The sequence below is a fragment of the Carettochelys insculpta genome, chromosome 10, assembly GCF_033958435.1.
Source record: "Carettochelys insculpta isolate YL-2023 chromosome 10, ASM3395843v1, whole genome shotgun sequence".
NCBI lineage: Eukaryota > Metazoa > Chordata > Testudines > Carettochelyidae > Carettochelys > Carettochelys insculpta.
Genome location: NC_134146.1, coordinates 22609479 through 22628018, shown reverse-complemented (window position 1 = coordinate 22628018; position 18540 = coordinate 22609479). Strand labels below are relative to the sequence as shown.

At 41.5% G+C, this 18540-nt stretch overlaps 1 protein-coding gene across 3 annotated transcripts in view; it reads left to right on the top strand.

Annotated features, from left to right (window-relative positions):
• SLC9A9 (solute carrier family 9 member A9) overlaps window positions 1-18540 on the top strand; it is a 325761-nt gene that overhangs the window by 173089 nt on the left and 134132 nt on the right. For all 3 annotated transcript variants that reach the window (XR_012646757.1, XM_075003792.1, XM_075003793.1), the window contains exons 10-11: window positions 10136-10249; window positions 11905-12016. Coding sequence is in view for 2 of the 3 variants with exons in the window: in XM_075003792.1 (XP_074859893.1) it covers window positions 10136-10249; window positions 11905-12016 (226 nt within the window). In the remaining variant the exon portion in view is untranslated. The remainder of the gene's footprint in view (window positions 1-10135; window positions 10250-11904; window positions 12017-18540) is intronic.

The following is an 18540-nucleotide window of genomic DNA, read 5'->3' as shown; positions in this document are numbered from 1 at the left end:
TCTAGTGATCTCTTCTTTGTAATTAATGGGCTCGTTTTATTAATCCATTCTGAAAACTTTATCTGAACTTTACAAAAACAAGTGTCTAAGTCAAGCTCCTGAAAGTGTACATGGACCTCCAGATAAGTGGTTTGATTTTCAAGAGCTGAGTACTCAAGCCAATTGACCTGAAGTAGCTAAATCAGGATTTAGGAATCTAAATTTGAGAATCTGAAAATTTTAGTCACACAGTGAGGCACTGAGCACTATGAATTCCCTCTGAATTCAAAGAGAATTGAGAGCCCTTGGCAACCTGCAAACAGACATTGAGCATGTCCCCAAGGTCTGAGACTGCCATTGCACAAAGTTGATAAAATACCTTGCTCTGGGTACTTACACCATTTTTCTCACCAGAGGCCAAACAATATCTTCTGCGATGACAAAACAAAATACCACAAGAGGCGTGATTCTCTGACAGTTCTGACTGCACTGCACTTAGGAAGTATTTGAAATATTTAAGGTGAATTCTCATAAGAATTTCTGCTCAGATTACCTCAGGTACAGTCAAATGATCTTCTCAGCTGAAATCCTGTTTCTGCTGAAGACAACTGTAGCATTCTCATTGATTCCACTAATGACAAGACATCTTGCCCCAATTTTTACAGCTAAGCCTTCCACAGTCTCGAAATCTTTTGTGGTTTGTCCCCCCATGCTCATCTTTTCATGTTACACATACACCTGAAAACATGCTATATGAAATAGATACACAATCAGGTCAGTGACTTTCCTCTGATTCAGTTGCTGGCACACTTCAGGATGGCACTGAATAAAAACAAAGCAATGTCCTGCAAAAATGAGCTTTTGCAGGCTTTCTTTCTTGAAGAAGAGGAAACACAGAAGTCTTCCTCTCATTGGCTAGATCTACACTATAGAGATCTTTCAGAAGAAGTTATTCCAGAAGATACACACACACCTTATAGATCTGGAAGGGACCTCAGGAAGTCATTGAGTCCAATCCTCTGCTCTCTTGGAAGAGCCACGTACCATCTCTGGCAGGTTTTGGGTTTTTTTAAATCTATTTGCACCAGACCCCCAAATGGCCTCCTCAAGGATTGAGCTCACCAGCTGGGGTTTAGCAGGTGAGTGCTCAAACCACTGAGCTATCCCTCCCCTCAAAAGCACATCTGAAAATACTTCTTTCAAAAGAGTGTGTCCACACACAAAAAAGATCAAAAGAATTCTGTTCTTTTGAAAGAGGGCATCCACGCAGCCCCTGTTCTTTCAAAAGAATGGGCCAAGAATTGAAAAATCAGACTGCTCTTTCGAAATAAAGGGCCCAGGGAGCACCTGCACATGTTTTCTTTTGAAAAAAGCTTTAGAAAGGAGACGCTGTTCCTGAAATGGGAGGGGAAGAGCGCTTTTGAAAGGAGTGCCACGTTCTTTTGATTTAATTTCAAAAGAAGGCTTTTTGTGTGTAGACACTGCGCTGGATATATTGAAAGAGCCTCTTCTTTTAAAAATTATTTCAAAAGAACTTGCAAGTGTAGACGCTGCCATTGTGGTAGTTAGAGGTCCTATCTGGCATTAGCCGCAAGAGTTGAATGGTTGAAAGGAACAATCAACCTGTATAAAAGGGAGCTGCAATTGAACATAATCTAGGAGTTTATTTATGTAGAATATGTGCAATATGTTGGTTCCTGCAGTACAGGGAAATTGCATGGGGACTGAAATCTGATAACTATGGCACAAGGGCAACAAATCATTCTTTTTGCAGTCCTGCTTCCTGTCAGAAATCATGTCATTCATTTTAAAAGAAAACACGGCATGGACTTGTCAGATTTTTTTTATTTCACTGATAAACTCATGGCCCTCACATTGGATTCCAGCTCCACATATTTCAAAGACTGTCAAAATGAATACCTTTCTAACACCCCAAGCCTGGCAAAGAATGAAAATTGGTTTTGAACTTGCTTCGAGAATTAATATAAGAGAATAGAGGGGTTTTTCCTCTCAGCAAATTGAAGTTGAATAAATTGTATTTGGTCTCCTTAGAAATGGAATTGATTGCTGGAGGTTAGTTCTAGGATGGCAAGTCACAGGAAAATGTTGTGCAGGGGTGGAGAGCAAGAGAGAAGATTGATTCATTGTTTTGCTTTTAAGCATCAGCAAGAATCTGTTCCCTTAATGTTAACGTAAATGCAGAAGTACAGAAGGCAAATATATTAGTTCATTGTAACTTTAAGGACATTTGAATTGTAGAGATATTATTACTATTTCTCACTGAGCAAGAGAGCAATTGAGTCACACCAGTCAGTCTCCTACATGGCACAACAAGCTGAAAATGACTTCAGCTAAGCTGCATATTTTCTTCATTTTTGCAACACATTTATTACAAATATTCTTTATAATGCATGTCAAAATTCAGGGCAGTTGTGCCTGTATTTCCTATTATTGACCCAGTCAGGCATCCACCCTCAGATTCTGGCCGCCAGCTGTTGCCTCTCTCTCCTGCATCCCCTCTCCCTTCTTACCAGGACATTTCCAGGCTGCAGTTTACTGCCTTTACTGTGTATTTCCCAGCACAGACCAGTTGTCCAATGGCACCTGCTTGTTTTCTCTTCAGAAACAGATAAGAGATGTAATTGCTATAGTTATAAGGTACCACACATGACTTCCTATGCAAGCCTATTTTATCTGTAAGGTAAAAAGCACTACAGAAAAAATGGATTAAAACAATAAAAAGCCAACACGTGCTGATAAGCTTGATATTGTTAACACCATCTCTAACAAGGATTCTGGCAGGCTCTGTCTTTCAAACCTCCACCTTAAGGGATTCCTTGTGGTTACCTCTTCATCACAGCTTCAGCTCAGAACAAGCATATTCATGACATAAAGAGCAATTTGAATATATGGATTCAGGGGTCTTTGATCTCAAGTTTCCAGAAATGGGTCATTAGTAGACATAGAGTCTCTCTCTCTCTCTCTCTCTCTCTCTTCAAAAGAATGGCTTCCAGAGGAGAATTTGCACGCCCCTAAACTGAGATACTTTTGAGAAAATCCACTTTATACATACTGTTCTTTAAAAATACCTTTGACTCCCTAATACTGTCCAGAGATTGTATTAATCTTGTCTCCCTGCTAAAGAAGTTCCCTGCAATCTCACAAAAGAACATAGGCACTTGCGTTTCCAATACGCTGTGCCCCAAGAATAAAAACTCTAATTCAATAAGGTTCAGCTTAATTCAGTAAAGTTCATTCTGCGTACTACAGGATATTGTCAGTCTGTCACAGTTCTCCGCTATTAGTATGTGGTCTGACCCAACCTGCACCACTTCCCTCTGGCTTGCACACCAACAGGCTACCTCAGGTGGCTAATTTTCCCACCCTTCTGGATACACTCTAATGTAATTAAAAGCCTACACTTAAGAATGTCATAATTTTGTTATGGCTTTCTTACTGTCCATCTAGTCAAACAGGTTCACCCTCAGATTCAGAAATGAGTTACTCATTCATTAATTTACTGATAAAACAGAAGGACAATGAAATTTGTTATATAAATTAGTTCACAATATAATTAGGATTGCCAGACCAGTTCAGTTAAAATATAAACCGGCCCAAATTTCCATTGCATCCACTCATACGAAAGTGGAAGTTTTAGAAGTCAGAACAGGCTTACTGGTTTTTTTTTTGTTTTTTTTTTTATTGTTCTGTCTCTCAGTTCTTCACTGCTTGGTTTGGGAAGAATGGAAAACCCCAGTGAAAGTTTCCCTGAATTGAGGCCACCGATAGGTGGGAGGAAAAGGAGCAGCGGCCTTGGGGTTGCAGAGATTTAAAAGGGATCTGGGTCTTCTGGCCACCGGTACCTCAACAGTGGCAGTGGTCAGACACCCCAGACCCTTTAAATGGCCGAGGAACTGTGGGAGTGCTGGCTATGCAGCCCTGAAAGGCTGGCTGTGGCATAGGATATTAGCCCCCGCCCACCCCCGCAGGTGTTACACCTTCCAGGGGTCCAGAGCTGCCTCTCTTCTTGCCCAGGGGCCCAGGAATTCTGTCCACAGCCCTGCCCCCTCCAGTGATATTCCCATAAATACCTGAAATCTGAGCACCGAGCCAGAGATCTAGAGCCAGTCTTAGAGAGAGAGTTACTGAGGGCTTTAGATGCGTTTTCCTCCCCATATCTTTATGTTGCTGTCTTCTGTTACTCCAAACTCCTGGCTCTTTCATGGTTCACTGCTCAGTGAATTTCATACAAAAAGAGAAAAGAAATGTGACTTTTTTCATTGTTGCCATTTAAACAGACTTAAGGAAAGGCTCTGGCGTTTCACTTTAACTAGCATATATACTCGGTAACATATTTACTTAGTTTATACTACATCATATTATTCAACCTAATGCAGAAGAAATGTAGGGTTCTCACTTGGCTCTAAATTTACATTGTGCTTCAAGTATTTACTTGATTACTTTCGGAGTTTGCAACAATGCTGTTCAAGTGGTCTTAGTTCTTCTTCTGCCTCCTCATTGTTGTTAAAGGTGGTCTGGAAAGGAGAAAAAATGTCATTCTGCCATTTCCTCCTTCTCTTCCCTGCGCCCCTTTATAATAGCTAAAGAAGGCCTGATGGGGTGTCTTTCATTTGCACTTTTTTATTACTTTGCCAACATCAGAAATAGAAAGTTTTCTCTTCAGTGGTTTTACTGGAGAACTCTGTGGAGGACTAGAAAGCTGGAGTGGGCTCTCATCTCTAAGTTTTAGGGCAGTTGACGTTTTTCTCCCAAGTGTCTGTCGGGGGAGGTGGTGGTTTAGTGTTCATTTTTGGTATGAAGGGAAACTTCATTTCTGGAGTCATTGGACTTTGCTTCTTATTTGTGCTGTACCAAAGTGCCTAGGAACCTAAGGTGCCTAGGGGCTAGGATGGATGCTGCTATGAAATAATAATAAATTGAAATCATTCAGTACATCAGGAATGAAAGATTCAGGCTCCCAAAAAGTGCAGAGTCAGATGCCGGGAGGGTTGGCTCAGGCTCTCATCTCAGTACCCTACAGTTTACTTTCTGGTCTTTCTGGTTAGGACCATTCTTTTGAAAACTTGTGTGCCTATATTGAGATGCCAACATCCATATTCAGGCACCTAAACAGGAGTGACAAGTGAGTTTTTCAAAGACTACCCTGAGAGCAGCAGCTCCTCTGGACCGCTGAAAAATCAAGCCACATGTAAAGGGATTAAATAAAAATATGAGGTGCCTAACTTTAGACGATCACATCTGAATTTTTGCTTTAGTATCCTTTCTGCTTTGCAAGAGCTTTCAAGGTCCCTTGGCTTTTCCAACAGAAATAGAGGTTTGCCTGAATGTTTGTAACCAAAGTATCCGCTCCTGTTACTTGGGAGCAGGAGAAATACAAACTCTTATATGGCCTGTAGTTCCCACGTCTCTTTCCTCCCCTCCCCCGCCACAACTTCCTGCTGTTTTGTCACCACATCTTAAAAACTGTCTAAAACTCCGCTCCAGGAAGAGAAAGGAAGTTTGTCGTACTGAGCATAAACTTAATAGAGGTTAAATCCTGGACATACTGAACTCAAAGAACCCACTGATGTCCATACAACCAACATTTCATTCCAGGACTTTAAAGACCTTATACTGTGAGATTCTCACTCTCTTGAGATTGCTTTCATGTTTGCTGTTCCTAAATAAACTGTGACTTTAAAATCAGCACCATATAAAAATAAACAATGCCCTATCTTCTTATATAAATTCTAGTTATTTATGCATGATTCTTATGGCTAAGCAGCTTATCCTAGAAATGAAGAGCTTTACACGATTGTGTTGTAAGGCTTCATTATTCGTTACATTTTGCCCATAGTATCAAAGGCTGCAGGCTATGGCTTCAAATTCAAATCTGCTTTCAGGGATTTCGAAGCCTCTAATTGAAAGAGAGATTAAATAACGTGATTAGAATGTAATAAAGTTATTTTTGAATCTTATACAAATGGTCGTAGTCTGCATCCACTGTCTTTTAATTTAAAACAGTGAGGCATGAATAGTGATAATCAAGTATTGATTTATCAGCATCCTTAATTCTGTGATAGCTGTGTTCTAATTAAATAGCATACACGTGTCATAAGTTTTATATCTCTTAGTACTGACCACAGAGGTTTTCAATAGCTCTCTCACACCTCATTCTCTGTCATGGTACCGAATGTAGTCAATATGATAATTCAGGTTCCCCTGGTTGGCGTTGGATTATTGACATGTTTCCTGTCCTGCTTGGATGTCTTAGAGACATTGAGTGCTGTGTAATTTAGGCCAGAACAGCTAGCTACATCAGTGCAGCAAGAGGATGCTTACTGACACCTGCAATGCTTTGGAGGTCAATGCAGAATGTTGAAGAATTTAAAGAAGAACTAATTTTATTGGCTTGAAGAAAATAAGGAAGATTGTTGTGCTCGGTCTCTGGTAAGGTTCATGGCTTACAAAGGGTTGTTAGAAAAAATAAGAAGGGCAAGGATGGACTTCCATGTCAGAAACAATTAAAACCCACAGGACAGAGCTGTCTATTTCTAGGCTGCTTATTTATTTGAAACAAATAACTTTAAACAATCATTTTAATGCATCTTTCCTGAGAAGTCTCATTGGTCTGGAGGGTGCCCAGACAGAGCATGGCTTATTGGTTACAGTACTAAAGCTTAAATGGGATGTGCAGGCTGCTGGTGCATTGTAATTTACTATTTAATAAAAAACTGAAGTTCTCAGCTAAATCCTGCTGTAAGATGGGTGAGGTATAGGGGTTGCTACCTTATATCCATAATGTGTTTCTACCAGGTATCTTCATTGCACTGAAAGGGGCCCAAGTATAATTGCTTGATAACCTTAAGGAAAAACCTTATGGGCACTTGTCGAAGGGCTGATTTTGTTTATACTGCGGGGAAGGAAAACGGCGTGTGCATTTCTTTGAGGATGACTTCCTTTGAACCGACTAATCCCTGCAAATATAATAATGCCTTGGACTCTGATCCTGAAGGCATTTACACACTTACATAATTTTACTCACCTGAGCCATCCCATTAATATCAAATGGGCTACTCAGGCAAATAAAATTAGAAATGTACATGCTTACAATATCCGCATTTTTGCGCTCCGTAAGCAGGGAAATTTTCAGAGGGCCGCTCTTGGAAACATCCTCGATTGTGGGCATGTGATTATGGGTACTCAAAGAAAGAGGGGTATTTTCAAAGCTAACTGCGGGTGGCGCTGCAGTTCTTAAAATTTGCTCCAGATCTCTCAGTGCACAATGAGATTACAAAGTTAAGCAGACCATGAGTGCCAGGTTGCCACTTTTCTAACGGGTGGTAACTGTACCCACAATGTCCTGTCCACCGTTGCTTATTCCTTTCCTCCATCGCTCACTGGATCAATTCTACTTGAAGCAGGAGGAAACATATTGGATGTTGTCAAGACAGGAGGTGAGCTTAGAGCAGAAGCATGAAAGATGTCATGGAACTGAAAGGAAAATTAATACTGAAACAGTCTCCAGACAAGCAGCCTTGGACTGAACAAATGGGGATTAGAAATAAGACCTTAGAGGTCGGAGATTTAGGCTGATAAGACCCGTGAAGGCAACAGCAAGGAGGTTGATGTTAATCTAGGAGGCAACTGGGAAGGATTTTTATGAGGCATTGAACTGATGCCTGCATGAAAATATGGGACAGTGGAGTGGCTGATAGGATTGCGGTTACCACATAAAGGTGAATTTAACTCCAGAAATCATGTTTATCAAATACAGCAGTAATTGGTCATTTCTCTTTAAACTTTAAGGCCATGGCTACAATATTATCCCCCTTTCGAAAGAGGGATACTAATGAGCCCCTTCGACAGATGACGATGAGGAAGAAGGGGCTTTCGAAGTCCGGGGGTCCTTTCGAAAGGCCCCCATCTACACCATCGGCGTACATTTCTAATGCGGCACTTTCGAAATGCACACGGCTGCCATTATACCAATGAGGCACTGCATATGCATGGTAGCACCTCATTAGCATCTGTGGAAGTGGCTCATTACCATCCCCCTTTCAAAAGGCGGGTGCTAGTGTAGCCACAGCCTAACTGGCTTTTAGCCAACAGAGAGTAAAAGTATCATTGCATTGAAACATGGGGCTGCCCTCCTCTTATCTGAACACCAAAGCTAAATTTCAGACTATGAATCCTGTGAGGAAGTTCATAAATAAAATATCAAGGAAATGAGGTACATGGCAGAGATCTTTGCTGGAGAGAAGCAGAATCATGTCCCCAAAATAAATGAAAGAACAAAGGTAAAGAAAAGTAATGGGTCTGGGCCCTAAGGCTTTGTTATGGATACAATCTCTTCCAGTGCCTGAGGTTTTTTGGACTCACAGTTTTGATTTGGCCCTGTCTCCAGTTTTTTACTACTGTAATTCATTTTGACCAAAACACAGAGGTTTCTTATTTTTGTAATAGGAACTGTGCTCTCTGTTAGTATATGGGTGATGATATTTGCTTGAATGATGTAGCATTGAATATGGAACATAGAATATGTGCTCAATGTCACTGACAGTGCTACCACTGAATGCGAGGACATCTTGCACTGTGACATTGCATATATACGGCCCTTTGCCTCCATATTTCTTTTAAATGTTTTGCCTTTGTTAATCCTCATTCAGAGTTTTATATTTACGTTTAGACCCACCAACATATTACAAAAATACATAAATCCCAATTAAGATGTAAAGAGAAATATCTGCGTACTAACAATCTTAATGGTGCAGTGGGCCCTGATTCTGCACTAGATTTGCTACCACTGAATCCCAATCCCACACAGAGCCCCCATGGCCACTAAAGGAGCATACACTGAAGAAAATGTGCATGTAACTTTCTCTTCTTCTGTAATCTGTTGTTGCTTTCGGGATGCTTTGAGCAGGGGTTGGACTTGATGACCTCCTGAGGTCTCTTTCAACCCTGTGATTCTCTGCTATGTGTAGATTCTCCAGGTATAGAAGCAGACTAAAGATTTATGTTTTATATTTTCTCTTCCAAACTAATTGTCTTCTGATACCCTTAGGACCATTCCTTCAAGACAAATAGATTTATTGGTCTGTTTCGCAGAAAAAAAAAAGCCATGTTACAACAATTAAATTACTGTCATTTTGTGTGACTTGGTTAAATGATTCCTTAAACAGATTGGTTTGAAATGAGAATTTGACTACCTGATCCAATTTATAAGATTCTTGAGATTTTATCTTGGATAATCTTATTTTTAAGTTCATCATCTTAAAAATCACGCTTTTATCTGAAATTTTATTGCCCCAAGTAACACATAGGATTGCTATAACTGAATGAAATTAGGGTGAAAGCTTTCTTTTGCATGTGTGTGCATGTATGCACATTTGATTGCTCATTAGGCATAGTCAGTTTCACTGGCTGTGGCCACACGTAGCCAAAACTTCGAAATGGCCATGCTAATGGCCAAATCAAAGAATACTAATGAGGCGCTGAAATGAATATTCAGCGCCTCATTAGCATGCTGCTGGCCATGGCACTTTGAAAGTTTCCTCAGCTGAGAGGAATAAGGGTATTTCAAAATGTGTGAGGTTCTTTCGGAAAGGAACCTCATGCGTTTGAAAGTGGCACTTCCAAAACACAATGGCTGGCAGCATGCTAATGAGGCACTGAATATTCATTTCAGTGCCTCATTAGTATTCTTCAATTTGGCCATTAGCATGGCCCTTGCGAAGTTTTGGCCAAGTGTGGCCACAGCCACAGTATCAATTCACTCTATTCACTTATATAGGCCAGGGCCCAATTCAAATCCAAGTCAGCCTAAAGCGAAGTGTCTTGGTTCCATTGCTTCCTTTAATTAAGTTTGACTGTGTCTTTAGTTAGACCAGTTTTCCCTGTTTGCGTGGGACTTTCATACAGCGCTAAAGTGGAAAAAGCACGTAGAAATACAAGACAAGGTCTTTGTAAAACTACTGACATTGCCAAAGAAACACAGTAAACAAACCAATGAAACTCTTCAGAAAGACTGGATTTCAAGTTGTCAGTGTTCTTTTAATCGATTGTGCCTGTTTTCCAAGTTAATGTGAACTATGAGATGAGGCCACTTACAGATATGAGTCATAATAATAGTTCTTTTTTTTTCCTCTTTCAGTTGTTCGAGTTCATGAATTTCTTGGCTGAGAATGTCATCTTCTGTTATATGGGGCTTGCACTATTTACATTCCAAAATCACATATTTAATGCTCTCTTTATATTTGGAGCAGTTGTATCCTTTACTTTTAAGTGTCTTCAAAAATGACTTTTGTGGGTGAAAAAAGCAAAATTGAGTAAACAAAAGGGTTTTTTAAATGGTAAAAATAAATTGTTTGTAGGGCTCATACTGAAGTGGAAGGCAGGCAATAGGATTTGTTTAATATGTCCCTTTCTGTAACTAGCTTAACAGACCGAAGGAGAAGATTTGTTGGAATGTGCTGCAGCATTTTGCAGACCCATTGCAATGCACAAAGCTGAAGGCAAAGCTCTCATTTCTAATATTCTTTTTTCATACATGGAGCTGCAGTTAATGTTGCTGTCATCCAGGTGGTGTTACCATCAGTTGAGTCTGGAACACCACACAGTGACTCTTCCCTCACCCCCCACCCCGAAAACAAGAGCCCTTTGCTTGTCACTTTTTGATGAATTGCTGTAGTGTCACAAGCAGAGACTTCACTGTTTGCTTCCTCCACTGCATTCTATTTTATACGTAACTTCCAAATTGACACCAAGAGCCAAATTATGGCTCTCCTAGTACATATTATTTTAGGGTGCGGGAAGAACTTAAGGAGCTGGTACCCACAAAACTACCCGGGGCAAGTGTAAAGTGACTGCCCCTAACCTAAGCAACAGAGGACTGCTAGAGATGACAGTGGCACAGGGTGAATCTCTCTTCCTGTGGGCCAACAAGTGATGCTACTAAGCTAACAAGGCCATGCTAGATGGAAGTATATGGGCTATGTGATCTACAAGTGTAGTAACTGCTGTTGTTGTGTGTACTCTCCTGGGGCACTGAGCTTGCTCCTGAATTTTAAAGACAATGTTTCCAGACACGCAGGTGTGTCGTCTCTTTCATTCACAGCCTGGCTCAGGCTCTTATTAGTATAACTGAACACTAGACTACATAAGGGGAAGGCAGGAAGGAACTGCCTGATAGCAGAGTTTTCAATATAGCATCAGTTATAATTTTTTCTGCAATGTTCTAAAATATGTAATTAGGCAACTTCTTGCATTAAATAGACAAAGGGATAATATAAAACCTCTTTTCTAAAGTCAAGGGGAAAAAATGAGAGACATGAATTGTGAGGAAAGAAGGTGGTAATCCTGTTCAAAAGTTTGTCTGTACACCATCAGCTGCTGTTGAAGAAGATAATGCCATTTCCATTGGAATGATTTATGGTTTGCATTTTACCAAAGAGCTGAAGATGTAGCCATATATGGTGATTTAATGCAGAGTGAATATGTATAAGATACAAGGAGTTCAAAACCATAGGTGAAAGTAGGTAGGTCTGCCCTGGTGCGCCGGTCCAGCAAGAGCAGGCTGGGCTGTGGCAAAAGGCAGCAAGGAATTATTTAAAGAGCTGGCAGAGACCCAGATTGCAATAGGAGAGTACCTGTAAGGATCTGTAAGTTACTTTTACCCCTGTTCTAAACTAAGAAGTCTGAAGAGAGCCAACCTGTGCCATTGCATGGGTCCATAACGAAGCTGACAAGATTATGGCTGGCTATCTAAAATCTGAAATGATTAATTATACTCAACAGGAATTTAATGTTGTGTTTATTCTAACTTCATGCTCAAGATACTAAGTGGGAGAATGTATGTTAGCTCAGTTTTCCTGTTCCCCGTCACCCCTCATTTTCCTCAGCATCTCACATTTAACATTATAGGTGGCAATTTTCATAGCAAGAGCATGCAACATATATCCACTTTCTTTCATTCTGAATTTGGGTCGGAAACAAAAGATTCCCAGGAACTTTCAACACATGATGATGTTTTCAGGTAAGTTTCACTGTACCTTTGTATCTGTATTTGTTAACACCTGATATAGAATAAAGACATAGAAAGTTATTATTTTCTGGCAAGGAGACAGAAGGTCTAGGTATGCATATGCATGCTGTTTCAAAGCCCATTGAAGTCAATATACAGGTTTTGTATAGTTCCATGCTCATTAAGGTGCTTTGTGTGTAAGCGTATAGTAAAGATTTTAGTTATTGTAATGGGGACAACTCACCACTGTGGTGTGTCCTGCTGGTCACATGGGAATTAGCTTTTCCAGCCTTTGTAGCACCTTCTACTGGCTAGTGTCTTACCTGCTCTTGCCTATCCATTTGTTCTCCACCTCATATCAGGACCTGCATCCCTTGCTAACCACACAGCCCCTCCTTCAGGCTACTGCCCCACTGCAGTTACACACACTCTGGGGTTCTCCTTTCCCTTTGGAACCCCAGTTCTCCTAGACCCCCTGAGCTCAGTGACCATCTATCCCCTTACCTCAGGGGCAAACTGCAGTCTGAAATGGCCACTCATCAGTGGCAAAAGGTTGGACCTGCTGACTTCTGCTTCCCTGGCTGCCTTTCTGCTGCTCAAGTACCCTCAGGCCTTCTCTCAGACCTCTGCATCCTGGGACATACCTGGCCAGAGCTCCCCTGGCTCTCCCTGCCTTTCCCCAGCATCACTGTCTATGATACCGAACTCTAGCTGACAGCCCAGTTCCTCTCTCTCCAGGGCTGGAACAAGAGTGTATCACCCTGGCCAGCCATCTCCTTTATACAGTCATTCTGCACTGTGATTGGCTGCCACAATAATGGTGCCTGATTGGTTCCCCAGACAGCCCTCCCCCAGGGCTGTTTTTAACCCTTTCTTTACCAGTGTCCTGTCACACTTACTTATAAATCAGAATAACTTAAGAAATCTGTCGCTTACATTACCCATCTCAAAACCTATTGTCCATCCACATCTCTCAATATCCTTTCCTATTTTGAGAAAAATATATTTCAGTGTTAGCCACCCAAACTATACCAAGTAGTATGCTTACATTACAAGGAAAGAAATTAATTTAACATACTGTAGCTTTCTGAGAGTGGGTGGTGTGCTTCACAGATACCCACTCTCCAGCCAAATGCCTCCCACAACACTCCCTAATTTAACTATTCATTTTTACTCTGAAAAGTGAGTGTGTAAAAATAGTCATTTTTAATTCAATAGGCCTGCTCCTTCTGAGTATTCAGTCTGATATCTGATTGCTTTACCTACTAAACTAAAATTGTACTGATTTTCACTCCTTTCAGTACTGCAGAACCATGCAGCTCTGGAGTGGGGTCTGAATTCTATTCTGATTTTTGCATCATCCACACAATTGTTAAATCCCAGTTACAGTCTCTTTTTTCCTAGACATACCTGGTGCAGAAATATTGATTCCAAGGAAGGTTTGTAGGCTTGGCAATTAGAAGAAAAATTCAGATGGCATATGACCTCATTTAACTGCTGAGAGAGAGGAATATGGAACCAACAGAGTCATTTTTACAAAGTTCCTTTTCAGAGTGGAACCATACCCCATGCATATTTCTGAAGCATTTTTCTAAATCAGTGAGGAAGTCAGAGCCACCATTTTCCTTTGTCTCACATAAATTTTATTGTACAGATTTTGCTTGCTCAGCTCAGGATGTGAGGTGGTCTCTTTATCCCCCGAAACAAATAGAGCAGAAGTGACCACTGAGCATGTCCCAGCTGGAGACAGGGTTAAAAAGGGAGCAACCATCTCAGAAAGGAGAGGCTGAGGAGGAGGACAGACTTACCCCCAAGGCTCCTGACAGAAGAACTGGAAAAGCCCCTCTGAGGAAATAAGATTAGGTGCTTAGCCCAGTTAGAGATCACTGTTTAGTTTCTTGTCATTCTACTTTTTTTGGGACTAGAAACTGACAGAGGAAAACAGTGGTAGGAAGTGACCCACAGAGCGTAATTCAGAAGCCAAACCCTGCTGATCCTCCTAGTGCCTTGGCTGGAGCCTGGTGGAAGACGTGGATCTGAGCTTCCCTACCAAATCCCCCAACTACTGTGTACCCTGAGAATGGCCAGCCCACCAAGGACACTGTTATATGGCCCTTTAGGGGCTCAGATCCTCAGAATTGCAAACCCTACAGCAAATCATAAAGGTCTTAGTCTGCCATCCTTAAGCACATTACAAAGTAAGATATTCTTGAAGTAATCTGGTTGATTTCCCTTGATTCCAATAGGATTATCCTATTCTATATAGTTTTCTATACTGCACTCATCATCATAGTATCTGAGTGGCTTGCAGTAGTGCATTAAGCCATGTGACTACGCATCTCTCACTTATGCTGTGTCTACATGGGCACAAATCTTCAAAACAGCCATAATTCGAAGATTACTAATGAGGTGCTGAATTGAATATTCAGCGCCTCATTAGCATTAGGACACTTCCGGCTGCGGCGCTTCGAAAGCCCCACTTTTGAAAGCACGCAGCTCAGCGCGGCTACACGGGGGTCCTTTTTGAAAGGACCCTCCCCTTTCAAAGGACCCGCCTTATTCCGATCAGTGAGCAGGATAAGGGGATTTCGAATGGGGCGGGGTCCTTTTGAAAAGGACCCCTGTGTAACCACACTGAGCCGCACACTTTCAAAAGCAGGGCTTTCGAAGCACCACAGCCCGAAGCGTCCTAATGCTAATGAGGTGCTGAATGTTCAATTCAGCACCTCATTAGTAATCTTCGAAATGGCCATTAGCATGGCTATTTTGAAGATTTGTGCCTGTGTAGACACACCCTTAGTGTTAGTTTTCTCACCTGCTCCCCAGAGGACAGAAAGCATATAACAGTGTGTCTTGTTTTGCTAGGTTATCCTCATTTACACACACGCACGCACGCACACATGCACGCACATACACACGCACACGCACACTGTTGCCATGAGTTTACATTAGAGAAGAAATGTGTGTTGGATTTGAAGGCAAAATGGTGCTTCCAGAGAAACAGTACACCCAATCTAACCAACTCCACTTCATGTCACTGCTCTGCTTAGTGCCCAGCACTTAGATTTGTTGAAAGTGAAAACAAAAATGTTTAGCAAAGCACTTTCTACTTTAACAAGCAGAGATATTGGAAACAAATGCCTACATATGAAATAGAATCATAACATGCATTCTGGAGTCTAGACTTTAATATCTAGATACTCTAATGGCTCTTAGAATAACATTCACCCCAAATCTTTCCAGAGCTTTACATCCAGGTTTGGCTGTGGCCCACTTTTTGGAAGACAGACATGCTGTCCCCTTGCATTTTGCATAAAAGATCCCATGTGTTTCTTTGCCCACTCAGTTTTACCAGTCCCATTCTTTGTCTTTATTCCTAATACAGAACACCCCAGACTGTTTACCTTGCAGGTATCTTCTTTTGCTGGTGGCTCAGTCTGTGAATAGGCATACAATGCACAAACAACCAGACAGGGAGACAGGTGACTGCAAGTGTGGCAGGTAACATCAGAACTATCGAGCTGTTGTCTGTGTGTCATATACCAATCTTTAAGGGTTCATGAGAGGAATCTCTCAGCAGAGGCTTCCTTTAAGAATGCCTTCAACAGATCTTTATCACAAGGAGGGGTGATATTGCCCATTGAATGTTTGAGTTCTGAGAAGTAAAATCTCTTGGAAGGGAGTTGAGATCTTTCTTTCAATAAACTGTGTATTAAATGTTGTAATCTGAGTGACTTGAGTATTAAACTTCTTCAGATGACAAGAGGAGTGTCTGAGCAAAAGTTTAGCCAATAGAAGTGCTACTGTGGACATGGCCTTAATCATTTGAATTGACAAATGATGCAAATGACGTGAAAAGAAGCTTTGCTTATTGAGTGCAGACAATACACACATCTGTGAAAGCTTTCACCCAGGTGCAGAATAAATAACAGCTACTGCAACTCTGGCTGGCTCCTAACTGATAGACATAAGAAGCTTTCATTCCTCTCACAGAGCGGCTGCAAGTGCTAATTGGACTTCTGGAGAAGCAAACTGGAGTAGCTAAATAACTGGAATAAAATATAAGAAGCTGTTGCTCTTAACCAGACATGTTCTTGTATCTAGAGAATTGCAGCTGTTGCAGGAGAAGTGACTTTTAGTCCCATCACTGACTTCTTCGTAGGACAGAAACAAGTTATAAGCCAGGTACACCCGGAGTTTCTGGACCAGTATTGAACATGCTCTGCTCCTGTCTACTCTTGCAGTTAAACCATTATTGGTATCTGTTGCTGAGACTATCCAAAGACGCACCCTGGGGTTTCAAAAAATGCTCAGAATTGGCCTAATTGCACTCCTTGATGTCAATGAAAGAGCTACAATTTATCGCGGAGCCCTATATATGTCCCGCATGCACCTCACAGATGCAGTCATAGACTGCCCTCCTGCTCAGGCGTCCTTTATGCTGAGCACCTTGCCTTTCAAATCTGTTCCATCCATGATCAGAGGTTATTTACTCACCATTGGGACCAGTCACAGAGCACTACAGGTAAGCTGCACTATATAGTGTCTCCTGACTGAAGGCACCCAGCAGTATATAGTGCTGCTTACCTGGGCACAAATCACTGTATAGCTAGTCGTGCTCGGGTAGCTTTCACTATATAGTTTGTCGTGCCTTTTAGGTGAGAATCACTAAAGTTAGGCAGCAGGGACTATAGCCATGAACAAAGGCAAAAGAAAAGCCACAAATCAAAATATATAACACAAAGAAATGACTGTTCACGCTCTTCATCATTTTCATTTATTTCATAGGAAAATGCAGAGAAAAAGAGGATATTACAGAATTGGATAAATAAATGCAAAGCTCCTTTTCCTCATGTGCAATTGCCTCAAATCTGTCAATATTCTCCTTTGCTGGTCTGTGAAAATACCAGTCCTTCCTCATTGCTCTTCATGGCTGGTAATAGACAGCTATGACTGTTTGAAGAACTGTGGCAAGAGCGAAGAGCACAACATCTGTACCCCAGACTTTGTCTTGCTTCATTTGGCTTTGGAGCAAATCCTTCTTCACAGTAAGACCAACCCAGGCTTCGAAAGCTTCTTGATATTCAGGAGATTTCATCATATTCACAGCAGCAGCCCTGACTCCACCAGTTGTCTTTAGACTATGCAATCTTTTTGCTGATAGCCCTGAAGAAGCAATTGCCATCACCAGTAATCTTGACTGGATTATCTGGTGGACTCAACTTTCCTGATTTCTTCCATAGCTCTTTGTTTGGTCAGGGAATTGGAATCTGCAGCTTTTTACAGGCTGCTGTTCGCCAAGTAGCTGAGGTGGGAGTGAAGGGCTTGTCAGCATGACTCTCACCCCTAATTCTGATGTCAGGGTCTGCAGGATGTGATGTTTTTCCACAAGTAGTAGCAAGCATGGGAATGTTGGGCATGTCATCACGGTTCTCACTGCATGATATGTCAATGTCTGTGGAGTCTGATGTTTGTGAAAAGTTTGGAGGCTCTTTCATCTTGGGAGGGATTTTGCACTCATAAAAAGCTTTTAGATTCGAGCCATGATGTTTCTTCTGCAGTGTGTTGCCTTTTTCATTTACTGAGGTATGCAAGCCCTTTGAATTTTTTCCATGGCTGTACAAGGGTCCAGATAGGATAGTTGGCCTTTATCCTCCTTCCTCCTTGCCCTTTGCACATTGCAGAGGAGTACTTTTTGACCAATTTTAAAGGTTTCTTGCTACTTACAGCATTCTTCATAATCCATTTTTTCTCTTGCTTGTGCCTTAACAATGTTCTTTGCAGCCTCCTCCTCTATAATTTTTTGTACCTGCTTGATGTGGGTCAAGTGATCTTGGACATCACTGGCATTTAAAGTACACTGCATTAAATCAGGATCAACAGGAATCTCATCATTTAAATCTTCACTGTCATCATTGGGTAGGCAATGTCTGGACAGCAGAGGCTTCGTGGCATACATAAGTGAACGAGGAGTAACACCGGCTGACTTATGCTGTGATGTTCAGAATGCAAACAGGGCTCCTGTAGCACCTTTGTCCATTCTTCTTGTTCACCTTCTAACACTGTTAGCATGGGACCTTGAATTGTCCAATTTGCACACTCTACAAGGCCGTTTGCCTGTGGGTGGTAAAGACTGGTGATCCTCTGGTTTATTCCTGTTAAAAGATATAAATTTTTCTGATCTGCATTACAGAACTCACACTGCTGGTCATTAATTTGTATTTTGGTGCAAGCAAATCTGCCAATCAGCTTGTAAAGTAACACCTCTTTGGCATTCTTATTCTGCAGAGGCTCTACCTCTAGCCAGTTAGGCTGCATCTACACTGAGCCATAGTGCTGCCAGCTTGATTCAAAGGAGGGGTCTCGGAAATGCAAATTGCTTCTCATTTGCACATTCATGTGGCTAATTTGCATATTTATGTGAGATCACCCTGCCAGCGAAGGCTGCTGCCACCAGAAAACAAGCAGTGCAGATGTGGTTCTTCCAGCAAAAGCCCCCTTTGTCGACAGCCCCTTATCGCTGATTTTTTACAGGC